The sequence below is a fragment of the Dreissena polymorpha genome, chromosome 12 (genome assembly GCF_020536995.1).
Source record: "Dreissena polymorpha isolate Duluth1 chromosome 12, UMN_Dpol_1.0, whole genome shotgun sequence".
Classification (NCBI taxonomy): Eukaryota; Metazoa; Mollusca; class Bivalvia; order Myida; family Dreissenidae; genus Dreissena; species Dreissena polymorpha.
Window position 1 is genome coordinate 66,922,683 of NC_068366.1, and position 22,650 is coordinate 66,945,332.

Consider the following 22,650-nt stretch of genomic DNA (forward strand, 5'->3'; position numbering starts at 1 on the left):
ATGACCGTTTTGTCTTCTCTTAAAATGTATCCTCTAAGAGAATAGCTAATAGACTGGAAAGATGCTTCTATAACTTTATAAAACACTGTATAAGCTATTAAATGTGATTCAACCCTTTAAAACAAACAGTTATACAACAAGGTAAAATGTCACCTTTTCAAGCATAACGACTCGAAATTGTCCCACTGAAGGGCCCCGCCACCTTTCCCCTAAACCTGAAAAAAAACACTGATATGAAGAAAAAAAATTAAAACAAATAATGCCTAAACGTGACGCGTGAATCGAATACTTCTCACATACACCGTAAGTTTCGTTATTTTTTAAACGACTTAAGAGATTATGTTTTTAAATTATTAGTAGGAAAAATATATGATTGCTTAATTACAATAATTAGACTATCAGGTGAGCGAAGTGTCGAAAGCAAAAGGTATAGAAAGGTCGTCCATGTGTTATATCCGTTTGACAAAAATTAGCTTTACTGCTTACAGTATCTGAAGAATGACATATGAACAGTTTGAAGATATGCACGTGGATACGTTCCAATGTATCCTCACAGCACAATCATTGTGAGTGCAATTTTAATCAGTTTACTGATAAGTGTTACGATAACAATGACGCATGACGATGTCTCTGAAATATATCTAGTATCTACTAAAACGTTTCACAGATTGTGCCCAACTTTGCTAGTCGTTACATGATTTATATTAAATTGCAATGGCGTCCGAGGCCAAATATCGTGATTTCTTAAATGATGAGACAGAAAAAATAAAATCTGCATTAACAAAAGACGAATCACGTAAAAGAGAACATTCGATTGTGGCTGCCATTGATTTTGGTACAACGTATACGGGATATGCATTTGTTCCTAAACATGATGCACTGAATCTTATTCAGATGAGTATGTTTGGTAGCAAATCTGTACAGTCGGTTAAGGCACCTACAACCGTATTGCTGGACAAAGAAAAGAAATGTGTTGCATTTGGTTACGAAGCCTTGGAAAAATACGAGAACATTTGCGAAGACGGAAAGTCAAACGATTATTACTTCTTTGAAAAGTTTAAAATGGCATTGTACAAAACAAAGGTACGTTTAACAACGAGTTATATATTAATTGTTTATGAAATTGTTAATATTTTTAAACATGCATCTATTGTTTACACATCAGAGGAAGCTCATAATAGTAATACAATTTAGACATGGATTATGTAAAACATTACAGCGGCTAACAGACTTTCGAAATAAAACTGAAAAAGCATTTGTACAATGGTTTTTGTTTTCCTAATCATTAGTTATTAATTGGTCAAAATAAAATTATATCTGTAAAACATCAGAATCTGAGAAACCATGTCATATTTCTATTTTATTGATAATTTAAATGATCATATATTTATTCGGGCGCATATAAGATGCATGAACATTTTCAATTATAGCAAAATTGGTTTATTATAGAAGCTCGAACGAGAAACAATGCTGAAAGATAAGGCGGGGAACGAAGTTGAGGCAATACACATATTTGAAGAAGTGATCAAATATCTAACAGAACGTGTATATGATACACTTGGCAAGCGAATAACAGGAATTTCTTCAGATGACGTTTTCTGGGTAATCACCGTACCTGCTATCTGGTCAGACGCCGCGAAGCAGTTCATGAGAGAAGCTGCCAATAAGGTATTGCATTCATTTTCTACATAATCTTTTAAAATGCAATTTTGAACATCGCTCTTCATACGCTTTCTTTTAGGTTTCCGTTTCAAAGTTGAACGCAATGATACTCGAGATATGTGGCGGCTGCATAGTGGATATTGTGAGCGATAAAGACCCATAAGGAAATATCGGCTTCTGAATGTATTTTTTAATTTTATGCCTTTATACATTTTTGCATAAAGTGAAACTGTGTCATCTGAGGCTAAAACAAATTTGAAAATAATTGACATTAATGTATAGTTTGTAAATCTATTTTAGAAAGTAAGTCAGCGTATGCATGCCTTAAATATGGGTCAAGAGTCATATTGGGTTCCCTTGAATTAAATGGCAGAACTCAATGTCAAATATTGATAGAAAGCCCGTTGACTCTAGGCGTCTCGTGTTTAACGTTATTCTTAACGACTATTATCGTATCGTTCGTTATAAAATAAGTGTAATAGTGTGACACTTATATACTCGTGTTTATATTTTGTTTCGTTATATATGTTATTGATTGTAAACAACACGTAATCAGGTGATGAATATAAGACCTTCGTGTTTCATTTGAATTCAATATTGTTAATTTGGTTTAAGAGGAATCGATGGGTCTTCATAAATTACTATTAACTACGTTTAACATTTGACTATCATAACACTTTTTGGGCAATTATTTGCAACTTTCCGCAACCAATATATGACAGAATGAATATAATCCGCTGAATAGATACTTGTTTTTATAAAATGAAAGTATAGCACAGTATTGTTAGCAATACACACAGATAGACAGAAAATTAGCAGAAGGGCAATTCTATTGCAATATTCTGCTTTCCTTAATTTTTACGAATCTTTAGGAACGCAGATGAGATAGATTTTGTGTATTGTATTTGATACTGTCTGTGCACGTTTTAACCCTGTCTATGGGGTGACAATCTCCTCACATGCTAAACCGCATGTCAATGCCTAAACAGGTATTTCTGCCGTTGTGAATTCTTTACTACTGTTATTTAAATGTTTAAAGCCGCCCACATACCAGTTAGACAGTGGTTTGCGTTTAGTTAGTGTTAATATTCGTTATATATCTCGAATTAACTCTGTTCATATTTTTACACGGTGCCAGTTATTATCATGTTAAATGTGATCGAATATTTGTTTCACTTTTGCAAATGCTTTTAATTACACAAATTTGCAAATGATTACATTAAAAAACTTGATTAATATTTAAAATTAATATGTAGATGTTTAAAGAACAATATTGTGTGGAGTACACGTCTTAAACTTGCTTTAAAAAGTTGTATTCGCCAAAAAACTTCCTGATTTAGTTGGGTCTCACAGTTATAATCAAACATGGATTTCCTTTATTACAAGATAACACTGAAACTCGATTTAATTGGAATGATATCTTTGACATGTACATATTGTGCGTTGTAGCCACACTGTTTCAAAACAAAGCAGCTGTCTTGGTTAAAATTGCAATGATAGGTTTTCCATTTCATAAAAAGTAATTTAACGTTTTGGCAATCTTGAAATATTAAAATTATGCCAGTTGTTACATATTCAGGCACAGCGAGTCAGCAGTATGTTCTTTTTTTGCAATTATCCACTTTAGAAGGTCTGACAACTAGTATATTTTTTAATCTACAGGGCATGATAATTTTATCTCGCATAAAATCCATTTTCTGCATAATTGATAATATAAACGGAGAGAAGGGTCGTAAAGTCTGTGGTTGGTATGAAAAATGCATTGCTACTCTGTAACGCGGCGCCAAACACGTGTCTATGATGCACAATGAACGCCCATTATCTTTCAAGCGAGCATCGTGTTGTTCGCAATACAGGGTTTCCAAGAACATAATTCTTATTTAATTTGTTATTATTATGTGATCTCTAAGAGGTTAATTTGTCACATTATGGTTAGAAATTATGGGTGGAATATATGGATTTACCTCATATAAAAAATATTGAAAATTTTATCAAAATGGCCAGTAAACATGACAGTCACAAAGTGCACATATGTTCAAATAAGCTTATCTATCGATGAGGGAGAGATTAAAGAATAGTATAGTTGACACAAGGCCAGGTATGTTTGTATTGGTCAGGCAATAGTGTTTATTCAGTTAAATCTCTCATCAAAAGGTTGGATAAAGCTTGTAAATATTTTAGTGGTTTGTTTATCCCGTTTCCAGGGCTTCATTGATTCAGTATCTTAAGTAATGTATCCAATAAGAAACAACCACGCATAGAACACTGACCAATGGAATTCATAACTGAGTTTCACGGGTCAGGTGTTAGAGGGAAACAAGAGAGTTAGCGTTTAGGCTTGGAGAGACGTACGGATCGAGAAAGATACGATCATGTAGCTATCAGACTGTATTTGTATAACCGAAAATATTAAGTATGTTAGACATTAAATTGGACTAGAAACTGATACATGGTGTTGTTGAATATTTTATCCTACGTAATGCAGAGAAATTAACATAAATAGATAGAGTAGACTTGTCCCATGCGCGGCACGAGAAAATGGGAGTTAATGCAAAACTCGTCATCTTGGCAATTCGCGCATGACGAGATATCGAATGATAGGCTACATACCGGTAATTTAAGAGTAATGAACATTGATAGTAACTATGGGTCGTCCATGAACTATGAACGATTACGGGACACAGGACGTTAAATGGTGCTCGTGAACCAAGGATTCGAACAAAGAAATACTACCACTTACAATTACGAAGCCATGGAAAACAACGCGAAGAAACTCCGTTTCGGCAACTTCTGTAACCAGTAACAACAACCGTGAGCCGGGAACAACGACATCAGACCGCACACATTCTGCAACTTCCGGTGAGTGACTGTTTTATTTCCTAACGCTTGTATCAAAATGGCAAATCAAATAATCCCTGAATTATTTCAAAATTTAAATGAACAAATTAAAGATGTTAAAACGGCCATAAGCACTCAGACTATTTCACAGGTTGTACAATCATTTGATGGAAATTCAAAAGAATTTAAAAATTGGATTAAAAATGTAGAAAAATATGGAACACTTACCAATTTAGATGAGAATAAATTAAAATTTGTTGCTTACCAATCTAGTAAAGGGCTTGTTAGTGATTACATACATCGTTTTTTGACTGATGATCCGACAGGGACTTGGACAGATTTAAAGGAACAGCTTAAATTAAGATTTGCAGAAATTCAAGACCCACAATACGCTTTCTCATTATTAAAGACGACTAAACAAAAGACCGACGAAAATGTTCAAATATACGCTGAGCGACTTTTATCTCTTGCGACTGACGCATACGAAAATATTGAAGGAAATTTAGACTATAAAGAAAAACAGTTAGTAGAAATTTTTATCGACGGATTATCAAACGATTATTTGAGACTTAAATTAATGCGCGAAAATCATGCAACGTTATCAAATGCTTTAAAAAGCGCTATACACGAGCAAAGTGTCAGAGCTAGGTTTGAGTTACGATCACAAATAAATGGACTTGATAACATTACGACCGATAATATTCAGACAGGTATCGATTATATTAGGTCATCTATTGTTTGCACAAACACGGTCATTCTATTGAAATCTGTCGCCGTAGGCAACGCGAGATAAGTGCATATACGGTAGGGCGGAACTGTCATACGATAGATCAAAACGGTAACAGGCGCAAGAACGAATATGACAAAAATTGGAAAGATAAAATTGATTGTTGGAATTGTGGTAAATTAAGACACTTTAGTAGAGAATGTACTCAAAGAAAAACGTACATTAATCGAAAAAACTAGGAAATTCTTACCAAAAAGGGGTCTATGGTAAGAATGAAAAAGTCGAGACATATAATATCGCTTTGTGTGGTAGTCCAAATTCTTGTGTTATTTCAACAGGTGGTTATCAATTTAGGAGCTTGATAGACTCGGGCGCTCAAGTCAGCATCGTGAGTAAACGTACTTATGATATGTTAAAACAAAAACCCGCACTGATATTTCAAAAAGTAAATCTAAAGTCGGTAAATGGAAATTCATTACATGTCCACGGAAGTGTAAAATTGAGATTCAAAATAGGGAGCATATATAAAGAGCACATGTTTTTTGTAGTAAGTAACGTTAATAGAAATGTTATTTTAGGAAGAGACTTTTTACAAAATAATGGTGTCCGTTTATACTTTGATTTAGGATGTTTGAGGATTGATAACTGTTATGTACCTCTAGAAGAAGATGTACATCTTTCAACGATAGCGAGATTAACTAGACATACTGTGTTAAAACCACAAACTGCATATAGACTCTTTGCTCAAGCTAAAAGAAACTGCATACGTTCAAATACGAATTATGAATTCAATGGAATAAGCAATTCTTTCTTTGATAATGAACCCGGTTTAACAATTGTTAATTCAGTCGTCAAGACAACGCGTGATAGACAATTTCCCATTTTAATTATAAACAATACGCACAAAACAATAAGGCTTAGACGACACTGTGCCATAGGGCGAATAAAATCGGTAAATGATAATGAAATATGCTCAGTACAAGAAGTTATTAAAAATAATCAGCCGAAATCAGGTTTATCTAAAGATGAAATCTTATCAGATTTACGTGTAGATGAAAATCAAAAAGAAAATATTCTACCGATACTCTTAAAACACAGAACTCTCTTCGCAAGAAATAATTTAGAATTAACACAAACTTCAGCAATAGAATTTACCATAGACACAGGGGATCATCCACCCATTAAATTAAGGCCGTATCGAACACCATTAAACAATAAGGTATTCATAGATAAAGCCATCGACGAAATGTTAGACGCAAACATAATAAGTCCGTCAAGAAGTCCGTGGAGCTTCCCTATTGTTTTAGTAGATAAAAAGAAAAATAACCATGACTCAAACAAAGATAATAAAGACGAGAAAAGGTTTTGTGTTGATTTTAGACAATTAAACAAAATTACAAAACCAATTGCCTATCCATTACCATTAATAGATGATATATTGGCGTTATTAGGTAAAAGTAAATATTTCACCAGTTTAGATTTGATATCGGGATATTGGCAAATACCTATAAAGGAAGAGGACAGAGAAAAAACGGCTTTCGCTTCGGGATTCAGGGGTCTATTTCAATTTAATGTTATGCCCTTCGGTGCCTCCTCCGCCGGTGCTATATTTCAAGAATTGGCTAATAAAGTACTCAAAGGTTGTGAGAGCTTCGCTGTGGCGTATCTAGACGATATTTTAATATTTTCACCTGACTTGCAATCTCATTTATCACACGTAGATACAGTACTACAGAGTCTCAGTAAACATAACCTAAAGCTAAAACTATCAAAATGTCAATTCTTACAAAGAGAGACTAGATACCTAGGCTTCATCATAGATCAAAATGGTATAAGGCCGGATCCGTTAAAAGTGGAAGCGATCCGACAATTCCCTAGGCCAAAGTGCGTGCGCGATGTACGATCCATCTTAGGTGCTGCAGGATTTTATAGGAGATTCTGTCCGTCGTATTCAGAAGTAGTCGAGCCTCTCATTAATCTCACGAGAAAGAATGTCCCATTTAAATGGTCAAAACAATGCGAAGATAGTTTCCTACAATTAAAAGACTCATTTACGCAAATCCCTTATCTTTCATACCCTGATCCAAAAAAAGGTTATATTCTGTATACGGATGCATCTGATAAATGCGTCGGAGCCTGTTTGACTCAAAAATGCGACAGTAACGAGACCGGGGATTATGTGGGCGAAAAGCCGATATTTTTCATATCGCACAGATTAAGCCCCACACAATGCAAATATAGTACCATTGAAAAAGAATGTTACAGCATATTTTACAGTCTAAGTAAATTGCACCATTATTTACACAATGCTGAATTTGTTATAAAGAGTGATCACAAGCCGCTTAAGTATTTATTGGAAAGTCCGATGCAAAACAAGAAAATACAATTATGGGCCTTAAGTATAGCGGGTTACAACTGCAAAATTGAATATATACCGGGAAAAAAGAATATTATTGCTGACTTCCTAAGCCGACCTCCAAAAACCAAAATAAAGAATAATCAATGCGATCAAACATAACTAGAATTAGATATTAACGATAAACATTTGACGATTAGTTCGGAAATAAATGGACAAAACCAGACGCGCGAAATTAATGTAATTGACTCTACGCATATCGATCACAGGCAAATAATTGATAATATTATTACCCCGCAACCAATTCTAGTCGACGACACAGCGTCGAACAATAATATATCAGGGCTTAATATGCAAATAGAACAAGAAAAAGACCCTCATATATCTGAGATTAAAGCTAGATTAAGATTAGGGAAACAGAACAAGAGTGAAGATGATAGATATTTAACGGTTGATGACATACTGTACTACATATCAAACGTAGATGAGGAACCTACCCTCAGGCTGTTTGTACCTAAACACCTGACTGATTCAGTTGTCAAGCAATACCATGATGAAAACGGACATCCTGGGTCTCAAAGGCTTTTCCAGACACTAAAAGAGAAATATTACTGGCCTAAAATGTTCAAAGAATTGAATGATTATGTATCTAAGTGCATTATATGTCAAAGTAGAAATTTAAAAGCAATTAAAGCTCCCATATCGTCGGATACCTCAATACCTCCCTTTCCGTTTTCAGTTGTTTCCATAGATATATGCGGTCCATATCCGAAAACGCTTTCCGGAAATAGATATATAATATGTTTCGTAGATCAATTCTCAGGATACATAGAAGCTTTCGCTTCGCCTGATAAGTCGTCTGATAGCGTAATACACCTGTTAATGAACGAGATTTATTGCCGTCATAGTTGTCCTATAAGAATTATAACTGATAACGGAAAAGAATTCACAAGCACAGCTTTCACGGAAACATTAAAATCAATGAACATTGACCACGTAAAGACGACAATATATCATCCCGCGTCTAATGGCATGAACGAGCGTTCACATGGGACTATGAATAATATACTATCAAAACGGGTTCAAGAAAATGTACAACAATGGGACGTACATTTAAACATGTCTTTAGCGGCAATGAGATTTTGTACATCCGAGACTTCGAAGCACACACCGTTCTTCTTACTTTTTAATAGAGACCCTATTCTTCCAATAGACAACTTGTTAAAGCCTAGACGTAAATATCACGGTGAAGATTATCATAAAATAATATTAGAAGAACAACACAAATCATTTAAAAAGGTATGTGCCCAAATTCAAAAATCGAAACGTAGACAAGCTGATTATGCGAATAAAAATACGAAAGATATTAAATTCGAAATCAATGACCCCGTTTACTACAAAAACTTTCAACGTACAAATAAATTAGACAGTAAATGGAGGCCATATTATCGTATAATCGAACAAAAGTCGCCGTTAACATACGTAATAAAGAATCAGTTAGACAACTCAACTATTAAAGTTCACGCTGATCAAATAAGGCACGCAAATATCGATGAATGGCCAATGATGGATAAACCACTAGCGCGCCCGATTAGAAAAGTAAATTTAGCCTTTGCGGACGACACATTATCTTCTGATAGCGATTCAAATACGTCAGTACATGGGTTACCTGTAATTACGCAACAGACCCGACAGATTAGAGATAACACGGATGACGAGGAAAACATACCGCTCGCTGAATTGCAAAAACATTTGAGAAACAAACAATTCGCGGATATACAGTCAAGCTCCAGTGAATCAGATACGATGCATTACAATAACGGTAATTCACAAAACTCACCTGTACGTAGGTTTGAAAATGATTCTTCAGACGATCAGATGCACATTGACGCGGTAGCGTTAAAACACAAAAAACGAAAATTGACAAAAAGGACTTCACGTTCAAATAACGCAATGAAGAAAGCAATTTTCACGTGCCTTCAGACAATGGCTGAACACATGTAAAAGAATGGACTACAAAATAAAGCGAGATAGATGTCGAGACTTAAAGACCCCCAAAATTTTGTATATAGAGAAATATGTTTTGAATGTATATGTAGTATATATGTAAAAACAGGATTATAGAGGACGGTATCGTCCGATTTTGATAATGTATCGTCATTAGCATGGATTTACGGGTTTAGAATGAAATGAAAATGTCATACTTTAGTATACGGGTGAAATACCACTTATCCGTGCGCAATAGCAACCAGCTCTGAAGCGTAATAAAACTTTTGGGAGATATTTACATAGACTAAGATCCGATTTAAGATTTATTTCAAGTATGAACACGAATACATTTACACCCAGGGTGGGGTAAATAAATTGAAAAGTTTAATACCATATGTAAAGATTAGGAAATTGAAGGTTTATATAACTGACAGACATTTGATTAACGGAACAGGTCAACCTATTGACATATAAGATTGTTATTACATCATTTATCGTTGTAACGGTAAATATGAAAGCGGTCAACAGAAAATCTTATTTGTACAGGCTATATAAAGTTTTATGTCACACCGAATAATGAAGTTTGAATAATTTATTGTACAAATATGGTTTCATTTCCCCAATGTAATTCAATTATCGGGAACTTCTGTTCGTATGGTCTTAGCTCTATATAAACAATTAGGCTCGTAGGTCAACGTTACTTCAAACTAATGAAATTTAAATAATTGATTATATAAGTGTGATTCCAATTTCTCAAGGTAAATAACGATACAAGTTCGGATTGAATGTATTTCGGGATCTGCATAATTGATTATAAGAGTGTTCGGTATCGTTCCAAACGACGCACAATACCTGTATCGTATATCGACCTAATCTTATTGACCGACGCTTTCGTATGTTTGCACATAAGACATTATACAAATATACGCGTATCAGACCAGCTACTGATAACGCACTTGACAACGACGTAAATTAACGCTAGCTTATGCCCTACAGCTCTCAAGTAAACACCTTTTTAGGCGTAGATAACATTTTAACACAGTTTGTAAATATCCTTCCAAGCAACACAGTCCTTTTATTAGTATAATGCAAAAGATACAACTATATTGCTATAATACATTAAATTTTTGATACTGATCGTATATATAGTTTTTTCCTTTCTTTATAAGAATAACTACATTAAGACAAGGGATTTTGTTTGTAAATTTTTGTTCTCTAAGTTAATAGAACATAATAAAGCACAATGCATTTCATTGAATAGACAAACGCGTATAGTTTAAATTAAACATAATGAATTTGTGTCATGAGAATAGCGTTCCTTTAGCACATTAGTTTTATTTGGGTATATCTTATCATAGGTGTGAATAGTAATCTGAGTGCTTATATAGCAAATTCCATTAATATGTAAATAAAAGGCCCGTTTATCATTTCATGTAATTGACCCTATAAGATTTGCCAATGCGATACAAGTTAAGGAGAAAAGCAGCGCTCCTGACATCGTTGGCGTGGTTTGCCTGCAGCAACATGCGTTCATAACGCATTTGAGATCGTGATCAGATCTTAAAACCCCGACAAAGAAGAATAATATGTCATCGACATGCCGATATCTTCGACGACGATGTATCCGTCGAGAATCAGTTGACGTAACAGACGACTTCAATTAGGATCAACATTGTCGACATTGATCCAAATTGTGAACCAGCATCAGTACCATACAACGAGTGGGCTGTTAATGGACATTTCACGCGTCGTCGAAAATGATTTTTAAAGATACGATGATATGAATGGACTTGATGATGAAAAATCGCGCGTACTTTGTACATATATTAGGTGAACATTTTATCGTCTATGAACTTATATATATATGTGTGTTACCTTTATTACATGTACATAAACACTAATTATAATACTACAGTCATGAATGCAGACATTCTCCAGAACTATATATAATAAACGTTTGAAGTATTCTAAATCGTGCAACAGCCGAGGACCAACAGCTTCTCCGACCGACCATCATCGTCTTCATTCGGAAGCCGACGTCTTCAATCGACTGCATGTTACCATCTACAACCAGATGTCACATACCGGACGTCTCATCTCTTCACCTAGACGCCACATCGCCTCCAGCAAAGATGTCAAAAATGGACACTATTCGTATCGGATTTCCCAAATCAGTGACGCATTCCACGTCATTGTGATTGACATTGACTATTTAAATATTCCGACGTTTTATTATTTTAGCAGAAACATTCGTTAAAAAGTTCATAAATAATTTGCAGATTTTCATCATATATATGTTTTAGTCACTGATGTTTTCATGTTCGCGTGTTTGATTTTTTCATCGTATGTGTTAGTATATTTTCGTTTACTTCCATACTTAAATTCTTAAAGATTTTTCTGTATCCTAAAATACATAAAAATCAAATTGAGGGGATAAGTTGTGTCACATTATGGTTAGAAATTATGGGTGGAATATATGGATTTACCTCATATAAAAAATATTGAAAATTTTATCAAAATGGCCAGTAAACATGACAGTCACAAAGTGCACATATGTTCAAATAAGCTTATCTATCGATGAGGGAGAGATTAAAGAATAGTATAGTTGACACAAGGCTAGGTATGTTTGTATTGGTCAGGCAATAGTGTTTATTCAGTTAACTCTCTCATCAAAAGGTTGGATAAAGCTTGTAAATATTTTAGTGGTTTGTTTATCCCGTTCCCAGGGCTTCATTGATTCAGTATCTTAAGTAATGTATCCAATAAGAAACAACCACGCATAGAACACTGACCAATGGAATTCATAACTGAGTTTCACGGGTCAGGTGTTAGAGGGAAACAAGAGAGTTAGCGTTTAGGCTTGGAGAGACGTACGGATCGAGAAAGATACGATCATGTAGCTATCAGACTGTATTTGTATAACCGAAAATATTAAGTATGTTAGACATTAAATTGGACTAGAAACTGATACATGGTGTTGTTGAATATTTTATCCTACGTAATGCAGAGAAATTAACATAAATAGATAGAGTAAACTTGTCCCATGCGCGGCACGAGAAAATGGGAGTTAATGCAAAACTCGTCATCTTGGCAATTCGCGCATGACGAGATATCGAATGATAGGCTACATACCGGTAATTTAAGAGTAATGAACATTGATAGTAACTATGGGTCGTCCATGAACTATGAACGATTACGTGACAAATTATTGCAATAATTAATAATTAGAAAATCCAAATAAATAAAGCTAAACCCTTATATATTGCGTTATCTGATTTAAAACTTTAAAAAAATATAGCGTTTATAGAATTATACATTGATTGCTGTCATTTTAAACTTTATAAATTTAGACTGTTCCATTGACGAATAATAATGCTTGATAAATAGTCTGCGTCGTTATCTAAAATATATTCAAAGAAGTACGTAACATTGCTTTTTTAACTTTTTTCGCGTTTGTATTGGATAATTTTTTGTTTGTAACTGAATGACATCATGTATAGTATTTATAAAAACGTAGCTTGACCATTCGCAATTGTTTAATGTAACGCAAAACATTGCCAATGTTATTTTAAAGGTTAAACATATAATCATTTTGAAATTTAACAGATGATTTAAGAAATAAATTCTAACAATCACACAGAACGACTTTTTACATGTTACTAACACAGTTTGAAAGCAAGCTAATGTATCGCATGTATAATAATTCCGAAAAGTATATATATACACATGAAACATGCTGAGATGATGCCACATAAGTTAACCCGCGTGATTCAGGACACAGTGTATATTTCACGCATTCTTATTAAGCCCTTTCGATCATATGGATTGTCAAATTGTGTTCGTCATTTATTTGGGGATCCTCTCTCCTCTCCCTGCTCGTCTCTCCGCGAGGCGAGCGAGATCCCTCTCTCGCTCGCTCCTAGCTCGCCTCTCTCTGTTCTCTCTCTCGTTTCTCCTCTCTCTCTCTAGATCTATCTACATCTATCTATCTATCTATCTATCTATCTATTATCTATCTATCTATCTATCTATCTATATATCTCTTTATTTATTTATTTACATATTAGTATTTACGTGTATTTATGTATCTATATATATTATATATTTACAAATAAAAAGCATTAAATAAAAAACTTCAATACCTGCAAAATTCTGTGAAAAGGTCCTGTTAGATGGCATTCTTATACAATACTTTCTAACTCAACCCTAAAGCAGAAAGCCGCAAACATTAAACGAGATAAACAAGGTATTGTATATTACGAGATTTATTTCACTGAAAATACGATTACGTGATGTTATCTATGTTCAAATGAATCAAATGCAAACAATAAGCATGTACAAAACAAACACATTACACGTATTGTATCATTCAATATAAAATAATATTAGCCCATTTGTTAAGAAATCCGCCTTTTAATACTGTACTGCTAAAGAATTGACACTTAAATTAAAATAGTAGATTATAATACAATGTAGATTAAAACGAAAAATGTTTCAAATAACCATCTTAACATTAAAATTAAGCTTTTAAAAAAGTTATTTGGAAAAGTTATTTAAAATGTGTTTCATTATTTTTGTTAATATTTTAGCATGTTTATTATGTGTTTAATCATGTTTTGTCTGAAACAATCTTTTGAAATATTAGCTTTATCATCTTCGATTTTTTAAGAACTTTTTTGTTGAGAGATATACCATCAAAATATTTCCAAGTGGCAGAATTTAAAGTTTACTATTCGTAAGTCAATTGTGCATGCGAACCTTTCATTAATATTTTGTGAAATTTACAATAAATGATTACTCATCTAAGAAACATTTAAAGTCGCTTCCCTTTATGTTATCAGGCTGGTATTGAGAACACAAATCTGCATTTGATACTGGAACCAGAAGCAGCATCGTTATATTGCCGAGGCCAGAATACATGCAGAGTAGTAAAGGTAGATGGAAGTGTACAACTGGAGACATTGCCCGTTGGTCAGAAGTACATTGTGGCTGACCTTGGAGGTACATACACTATCTTTCTAACTAATGTAATAATATAAGAAAGTTAAACTGGACAAATCTATGGTTTTATTTAAGGCTCACATTCTTTTGTAACTGCGTTTTATTTTCTTCAGGGGGAACAGCTGACATTGCTGTCCATGAAATTTTAGAAGATAACAATTTGAAGGAGATTTCAAGATCGGATGGGGATGCTTATGGTGGAATGCAAGTTGATGAGGCGTTCATGCAGTTCCTGACAAATGTGTACGGGACTGAGATAATGTCAAAGTATATTGCGGATACCGCGTCAATTCTTGAACTTCGAAAGGATTTTGAAGCGAAGAAAAGGAACTTTATGTATGGCAGCACCGATTGGATAAGATTTAACATGTCATATATAGGTGATTTAATTGCTGAAACAGCTGGCACAGATATTTCAACAATCCACAGACGTGCACATTCGAAATTTGGAGATAAAATCGAATTTAATTCGAAAAATAAACTTTCAATTCATCCAGATGTAATGAAAGGATTTTTTGATTCAGCACTAGATGGGATCATTACATTTATACAAAAACTGCGACATGGCAATGATTTGGAAGTAATAAACACAGTTCTCCTTGTCGGAGGTCTTGCCGAAGTCGATTATATTCAACATACAATACAACATAAGATCAAAGGCACGCGCGTTATTGTTCCGCCTGACCCTGCACTGGCAGTACTTAAAGGTGCTGTAATATTTGCACAGAATCCAAAGGCTATAACTGAAAGAATCGCTCGATTTTCGTATGGATTTTCCGTGGCGAGAAAATTTGAAGAGAAGAAAGATCCAGAAAATTTGAAAGTGGTGCAAAATGACGATGTGTTGTGTATGAAAGTCTTTGACAGGTTGATTTCGAAAGGGGAATCTGTTAAAAATGGAACTATTCGGTTATCATTAGTATGCAAGGAGGTTAACTGCGACAACTTTTTTTCCATGCTGTTGTCTTCCGTCCTTCCAGTTATGTCAGAGGTGTACAGGTCCGAAAACAAAGACCCCAAATACACAGCCACGGAACAAGGCACCGAGTGCATTGGCAGAATTGTCATGATGCCCCCACCTGGAGGATGGCCCCCGATGGCCATCATAGCACAAGGCCTTATTGTTGGAGAAAGCGAGCTAAGAGCTTTTGCAAAGGACATTCAGTCAAACAAAGTGGTTGAGGCGCGTTTGGATTGCCTGTAATATGTACGAACTATTTCACTAACTTCGCAATTTGCTATGATGATTACATTATTAAACAAAAACACAATCTATTGGCTATAAATCAACGCACAATTATTTCCACGATTCAGTTGCCGATAATTAATATTGAATTTGCATCGCAAAGCTTGCGTTAGCATTTTAATGTGTAAGAACGAACCGTATTATATGTTTTTTTTTATATATAAGCATTGCAATGGATAAACGGTATGCGATATGTTATGTGATTGATACAATTTCCGAATATACTTACGGACTCAGAAAAGTTTCGTCAATTATAAGCATAAAACGATATTTTGATTATTTCCAGTATTAATTAACTTTACATAAAAATTATAATTTTCAAGAAATTCGTTCTAAGTGCTTAAAGTCACATTATCTCATGTAGACATTATTTTAAACGACAGATAATATATTTTTTGTTTACAATAAGTCTGTAAATACATAATAGTTTCTTAAAATATAATTTATCTTTAAAACTAGTACACATCAAGATTTAATATTATCTAAAGCAGTTCGATTTAATTGGTTAACATCAAATGCATTCAACATAACAAAATATTGGTAAAAAGCGTTACTTGCAAGCTAATGCCAAATGTCATAGATATTTATTAATTCTATAAATAATTGCGCTAAATAACTTCGTTTCATAATAAAATGATTTTCGGCATTTCAAACACGACATAAAGGATAGACTTCAAGATAAAGTTTAACCTATTTTTTTTTAAGCTCGATAGCATCGAAATCTTAAAGCTTATTCAAACGCTCTCGAGTCCGTTTTCTGGATAGAACCAGTACTTTCTGTATTTTTTAGATAAATAAAGAACGCTCCCATACTGGGAATCAAACCCGTGACCTCTCGGTCACTTTACGGACACCATATCCACATAAAGATTTCTTTTGAGCAGTATTTTACATCCCATATATATATATATATATATATATATATATATATATATATATATATATATATATATATATATATATATATATATATATATATATATATATATATATATATTTATATATATATTTATATTCTAGTTGGAGTATTTATTTAATGTGCTTATATCGAACAATACTGAATGACTCAAAGTTACACGGTGCCTATACCATATGACTTTTTCTTTGTAAACAAATAACTATTTTTTTTCAGTAAAGTGCAACCGCGCGTTTAATCGGTTAGAAAAATGTCGGATCAGTGTGGGACTTCATATTTCAAATGCGCGGTTGCACTTTACTGTCAAAATACTTATTTGTTTAAAAAGATCATGATACCTATAGAAAACTCTCACGAATTAGCGGGCTCTCCACTTCATCCCATGAAAAATGGTGAAATATTTAAAAAGACATCATTAAAAATGTTAACTGGGTCGCACTTTATTCTCCCAACACAGATCTTAAAAAGTCACGTGGTTTAGGCACCGTGAGTTATCCTATCAAAGACTAAACATAAAACAGGAAGAGTAAACAAGAAAGAAGTATTTGTACGAGTCCAAATTATTTCTATGTGTTTTTAAATAATAACGTTATGGATGTAAATTATGTTTTATTCAATTTACGACGTTGATAAATTATGTTTTACATGTTTGCGATATATTGAACGGATATGTTGTCTTGTCGACATTTACATATTTATGCAATTACATTAATTTGTTGATGATCATGAATAGTCAAACTGTATGCATTAAATGCATGTATGTTATGTATAGCACGAATGCAGACGTAATTTCCAAAGAAGAGTTCCATCGATTGAATTTTCCTAATTTTTCAATTATATTTAATGGCAAATTTCAATATGGTTTGAACGAAGTTTGATTGTGAAATAATAATTATGCGTCATTACGAACGTTTGATATATTACATAGTATGATTTTTAAGATGTTTGCATGATTAATGGGATAGCTGGTACAACAGTGCGTTATATCATTGTACATAATGTATTGTAATTAATTTATACTGATTATTAAAAAAAATCAGAGATTTAGTGCAATCAGTTGTATTCAAATATTAGGGATTAGTTAGTTGAAAGTCTTGCTATACGCATACTTTCAAACCTAGATAAATAACAGTAAGAAATTTATTTCAACACGAATCTTTCTCAAGGTGCTCAAATATAAAACTTTCTTTATAATTGTGCAACATTTTCTTTTTATTTCTGTTTTAATGTTAATATCCGTAAGGAAAAAATACATTATTAAGCTTTTAATAAAAATTAAATATATGATTATGTGTATTGCTTTTAATTTGAAAATCATATATATGAGAATTATGTGCATTTGCACTTAGTGTTGTTTGTGTTATTATTTCTTTTGTTACGCCAGAGCATGTTCATGTGTTAATGATTTTAATGATCGTAATCGTACATTAACGGAGAAATTGCTAAAACAAGTTATTTTTTATCATAACCTACCACATAAATTTGCTATATTTTACTCGAGGTATTGTGATTTTATTCCATATTTAATTTTTCTTTAAAATGGCATTTAACTAATGGAATTTCCCACCCATCATTTTATGGAGATGTTTTGAGGCGTGTTTTTCAATTTAATTAACTCATTTGTATCAACAGGATATGATGCTGGCGGATTTAAAAACACATGCTTGTTGGTTTTCGATTAACTATAACTTTCTCCTCTTTAAATTTGGAATTATTAATGGAATGACCATTTTATATGTTTGATTCTAAAATATTCCATTATATTTTTTTTCTTTTTTGGTAATTCGATTTTACATAACTGCCCCTTTAATATTTTATATTTTACAGTACTGCCCATTACATATTTGCTACTGGTGACGTCATCGTGTCATCGCTTCTAAATTACGTTATCCGATCCACTTTCACTGTTTTGGCTACATGCATAGGTCATCGGGTTTATATCGTTAAACTTAATTCAAATTTCTCTCTTGTCTTTCTTGTTTTATTGATTTTTTAGCAGTCACATAAACAACCAAGCTATGTAATATGGATGTGTACACCCAATATTGCTGCTTCTTCCTGAATTTGCACTATGATGATCTGAAATACTAACTGTATGATGCTATATTCTTAAATCTTTTTGTAAAAAGAAAGGATGTAGTTGACACTTGTTCGTAATTTCATTGTATCGTTCCTCAAAAAGTTGTAACTCTGTTGCTCTGGTCTCCTTTCTACCAAAAATTGCACGAATGTTTTGTTTACGTAGCTGTCATGCAGAACTAGCTAAGGAGTCATTGAAGTAAATTAATAAGTTCAACGTTGAAAACCTAGTTTCCCGCGTTTCGTGGCATTTACACGTTTCTTTTATTTATTAAATAGATATGTTAAGATGTCGTGTACTGTTTCGTGTTATGAATAATGTTGTGTAAAACAAGTTTGTTAATTGGAACTTGTAACTGCAAATTTATAGTATCACATATTTTGCGGATTTCTATACCGGTGCATATGAATAAAAAATGGCCGGAGGTTAAAATGTACAGATTTTATGTAAAATCTAGCTACATATACAAGAATTGCGACATTTGAAGTATTTCGCGGTATGGAATGAGAGCGGCAGATAAAATTAATTTGAAAACCGATTCTATCTGTATAATTGATGATAACCATTGTTCTCGCAGAGATTTTGATATGCATGTCATTATTTCAACGTGTGCTATTTTTAGACGTCCGGCGAAGCTCAGACGTGTGTTATTGTTTTTATTACATATCATCCTATTTTGCTTCTCCACTGAATGTACTGCCAAACCAGTTTTCCGTTCTTTAATTTTTCATTACATTTTTTAATTTTTCGTATCTCATGTGAGGTAATTTCTTTGACAAAACACACAGGTTTCATTTAGACTTTCTGGATTTTAATGGCGACAAGTCGGACGTCTTATTTTATTTAACAGTAAAATATTTTTTAAAGCATCGAACGATTTAAACGTGTTTCGGAGTGTGTGTTTGTCATGCATAATTGTAAACTCCCATTGGAAGGAAATAACTCGCTGCGACTGGATAACGGTTTCCTAATTCGAGTTTTAGGCCAGAAAGGTTAGCATTCCAGGGCCTTTTCCTTCATTAAAAAGGGCCTAATACTAGTATAGTCCACATCCCACAAAATATAGGCCCCTATAGATAATTTTTTTGAATGATACATTTTTCCAAAATGTTAAGCTTACTGTCGGGAATGTCTTCCCCTCTGGCTTTTTTAGTTTTGTCGAAAAAACAAAATTCCCAAAATGGAAAGTCATGCTCTTTCCCAGTCCCTGATTACCCATTAGACAGAGTAGGCAACTGTCTATGGGCTCCGCGACTTTTAGGGGCCCCATGAGACCGTGACGAAAGCATTTTATTTACTTACCTAGTCTGATATAATGATTTGACAAGCCAATTGTTTTATATCAACGTTATTTTCCGATAAAAGGCTTGACAATTTCTTACAAAGTTACAATCATTTATTATTTGCAAACCGTATAATTTTTGCTAATTTAATCGAATAAAATCGACTGGGCAGTGGCGCTTCAGTTAGCCGGCCAGGGGCAATGTCGTGGGCGCCAAAAGTGTCAGTGCCAATGGAAATCCACGGTGCTAATCCGGAAGTGCTCTTTCCCAAATCAAAACGTCCTGCATTCGATAAAAACGTATTTAGTGTGTTTCAAATAAATTTCGAGAAAAGGGATGGAAGAACATAAAAAGGACGTGCAAATCGTTGTAACTTTATAGTGATAAGCATTGGATTAAAGTTGCCATTGAGGTAAAAATGTCGTTTATACTAAATTTAGTTGTTTATGACTCCTGTTAACCTGAAATAGTGTCATAAATCTAATCTACAACACAGTTTCAGTTGCAATCGATACTTTAAATATCACAAGTGTGCGCTACGTTTAATTATAATTATTTTCGATTAATGTCTTGATGTTTTGCTCATGTTTATTTATTGAATTTTGATTGTGTCATGAACGTTTATATTATATATATTTATATATGTATATATATATATATATATATATATATATATATATATATATATATATATATATATATATATATATATATATATATATATATATATATATATATATAATGCGTGGAATAAATTCAAGTACACATTGCCACCTACAAAGTATTATGTAATGACTATTCGTATTGATGATATTTAAACACAATAATTTCTTTCGTCGTTGTTAATTGAATTACATGTACTGATACACGGGACAAAGGTATTTACAATTTTGTCTATCATGCGTACTATCGATAACGATTTAGATTGCTTTTACGCTAGTGTGTGAAAGTTTTGTTTACAAGCTTTACATTCGGAAATCCTTTTTACATTCAATAACATTCTATTGCGTTCTGTCTTTTGCAAACCCTACATCATGTTTGGAAACGGTTGATGCACATGAAAATTAAAAAGTTGATATCGTAGACAGACTCCTGGTGAGAAAAGCAACGAATAAAGAGAGGAAATATGGTTGAGCAATTAATTTATCAAACGAATCACACTGGTGTATATATTTCGTTTCTTCATTGTAATTTTACACAAATCTGTCAAATTTCTCTGTGTTGTACTGACGCCTGATTCATCTAAAAAGGTATATGAGTTTGTATACGGACTACTCGAGAAATCGCTTAAATACGAGAATCTGCAGTCACTCTACTTGTCAACTACTCTTAAACAAGCCGATATAGAAGAGAGTGCGTAGTTTGTCGAGTGGTACTCCAGAATTGTAATAAGGAGATGAAGCAAAATATTCTTATTTTGACATTTAACTCAGACCAAGATTGTGTTTCTTTATCTGCAAATCGTTTATGAACTTCTTTTGATCCATCTAATTATAAATAATTTATGGCGAGAAAACGAAATATTTAACTGACACCGACTTGATAACGTATGGTTTCACACGCGCAATTATGCATTCCTCAGATAGCCTGGGTATAACTTCAATTGTTATAAGAGTTTATCAGAAATATTTGTGTTTACTTTCAATTCGATATCTGGCGTTGCCTAGTATAATTTATCGGGATGGAAATAGAAAAAGTCATGCTTGTAACGTTGAGTTTTGTGTGGTAGTTTTAGTTGATTTATTTCATACGTTAATGCATAAAACTTTCAATTTAAAATATTTGTACAGATACTTAATTTCAAAATCGTTGAAAAAAATGTGAAGTAAAGTAACCAAAGGTTTTAAGGGCCAGTATCAAATTCCCATATATTGTTGAATGCATATTTATTAGCATAGAAATTGAATCGTAAAAAGATGATAACATAGTCATAAGATTACTATGTATGGCGATTATCAAACGCCCTTGACGTTAAGTGATTCAACGAAAAGCTATTCTCTGTAAAGGGTTTATCAGTAAATGTTGATTTATCTTCAACGTTTGAAGTTAGATTGCATTGGAACGAGATATGAAATATTTTAATGCGATAACACTCTCACAAACAAGCTCAAAGTCACCGACGGTCGCATTTATATAATTGTCAATTCAGATAAATAAAAATCCTATGCAGGAAGTTTACATTTTCCAGTGCCCGATTTCCATAAGTCAATTACGTACACCTGAAACTTCTTTTAGTATTTGTCCACATAGGTGCATCTGTTTAATGTATTTGTACATTTTATTTTAATATTTGTGCACGAGCGGTTCGTAAATTTAAATTGATAAACTATAAACCATTAACTAACGCATTTAGAGCCCCATTTAAAAGTAATAGTGAAGCATTTACGTACATGTTCAATGTTACCGACACTAGATGTATATTTCGTAAAGAATACCACATATGTAAGTTACATTCCTTCCACATTTTCGAACTTAATATCCTATGCCTGCGTATTGCTTACCACAACTACACATCAGAATGTAGGGAGCATGAGCGACGACACCTATTAGTT

The 22,650-nt window shown here is 33.3% G+C and overlaps 1 protein-coding gene across 1 annotated transcript; it reads left to right on the plus strand.

The window, feature by feature from the left end:
- Positions 1-714: 714 nt before the first annotated feature.
- Positions 715-15,777, plus strand: LOC127852688 (heat shock 70 kDa protein 12A-like). The gene is made up of 4 exons (XM_052386637.1): positions 715-1,083; positions 1,450-1,668; positions 14,414-14,573; positions 14,687-15,777. The coding sequence occupies exons 1-4, from the start codon at positions 715-717 to the stop codon at positions 15,775-15,777; spliced, it is 1,839 nt and encodes a 612-aa protein (XP_052242597.1).
- The last annotated feature ends 6,873 nt before the right edge of the window (positions 15,778-22,650 follow it).

Bases quoted from the DNA above. Each gene is read 5' to 3' on its own strand.
- LOC127852688 (XM_052386637.1), top strand. From the start codon at position 715: ATGGCGTCCGAGGCCAAATATCGTGATTTCTTAAATGATGAGACAGAA. The intron at 1,084-1,449 runs GTACGTTTAACA...GGTTTATTATAG, and splicing joins TGGCATTGTACAAAACAAAG to AAGCTCGAACGAGAAACAAT. The intron at 14,574-14,686 runs GTACATACACTA...TATTTTCTTCAG, and splicing joins CATTGTGGCTGACCTTGGAG to GGGGAACAGCTGACATTGCT.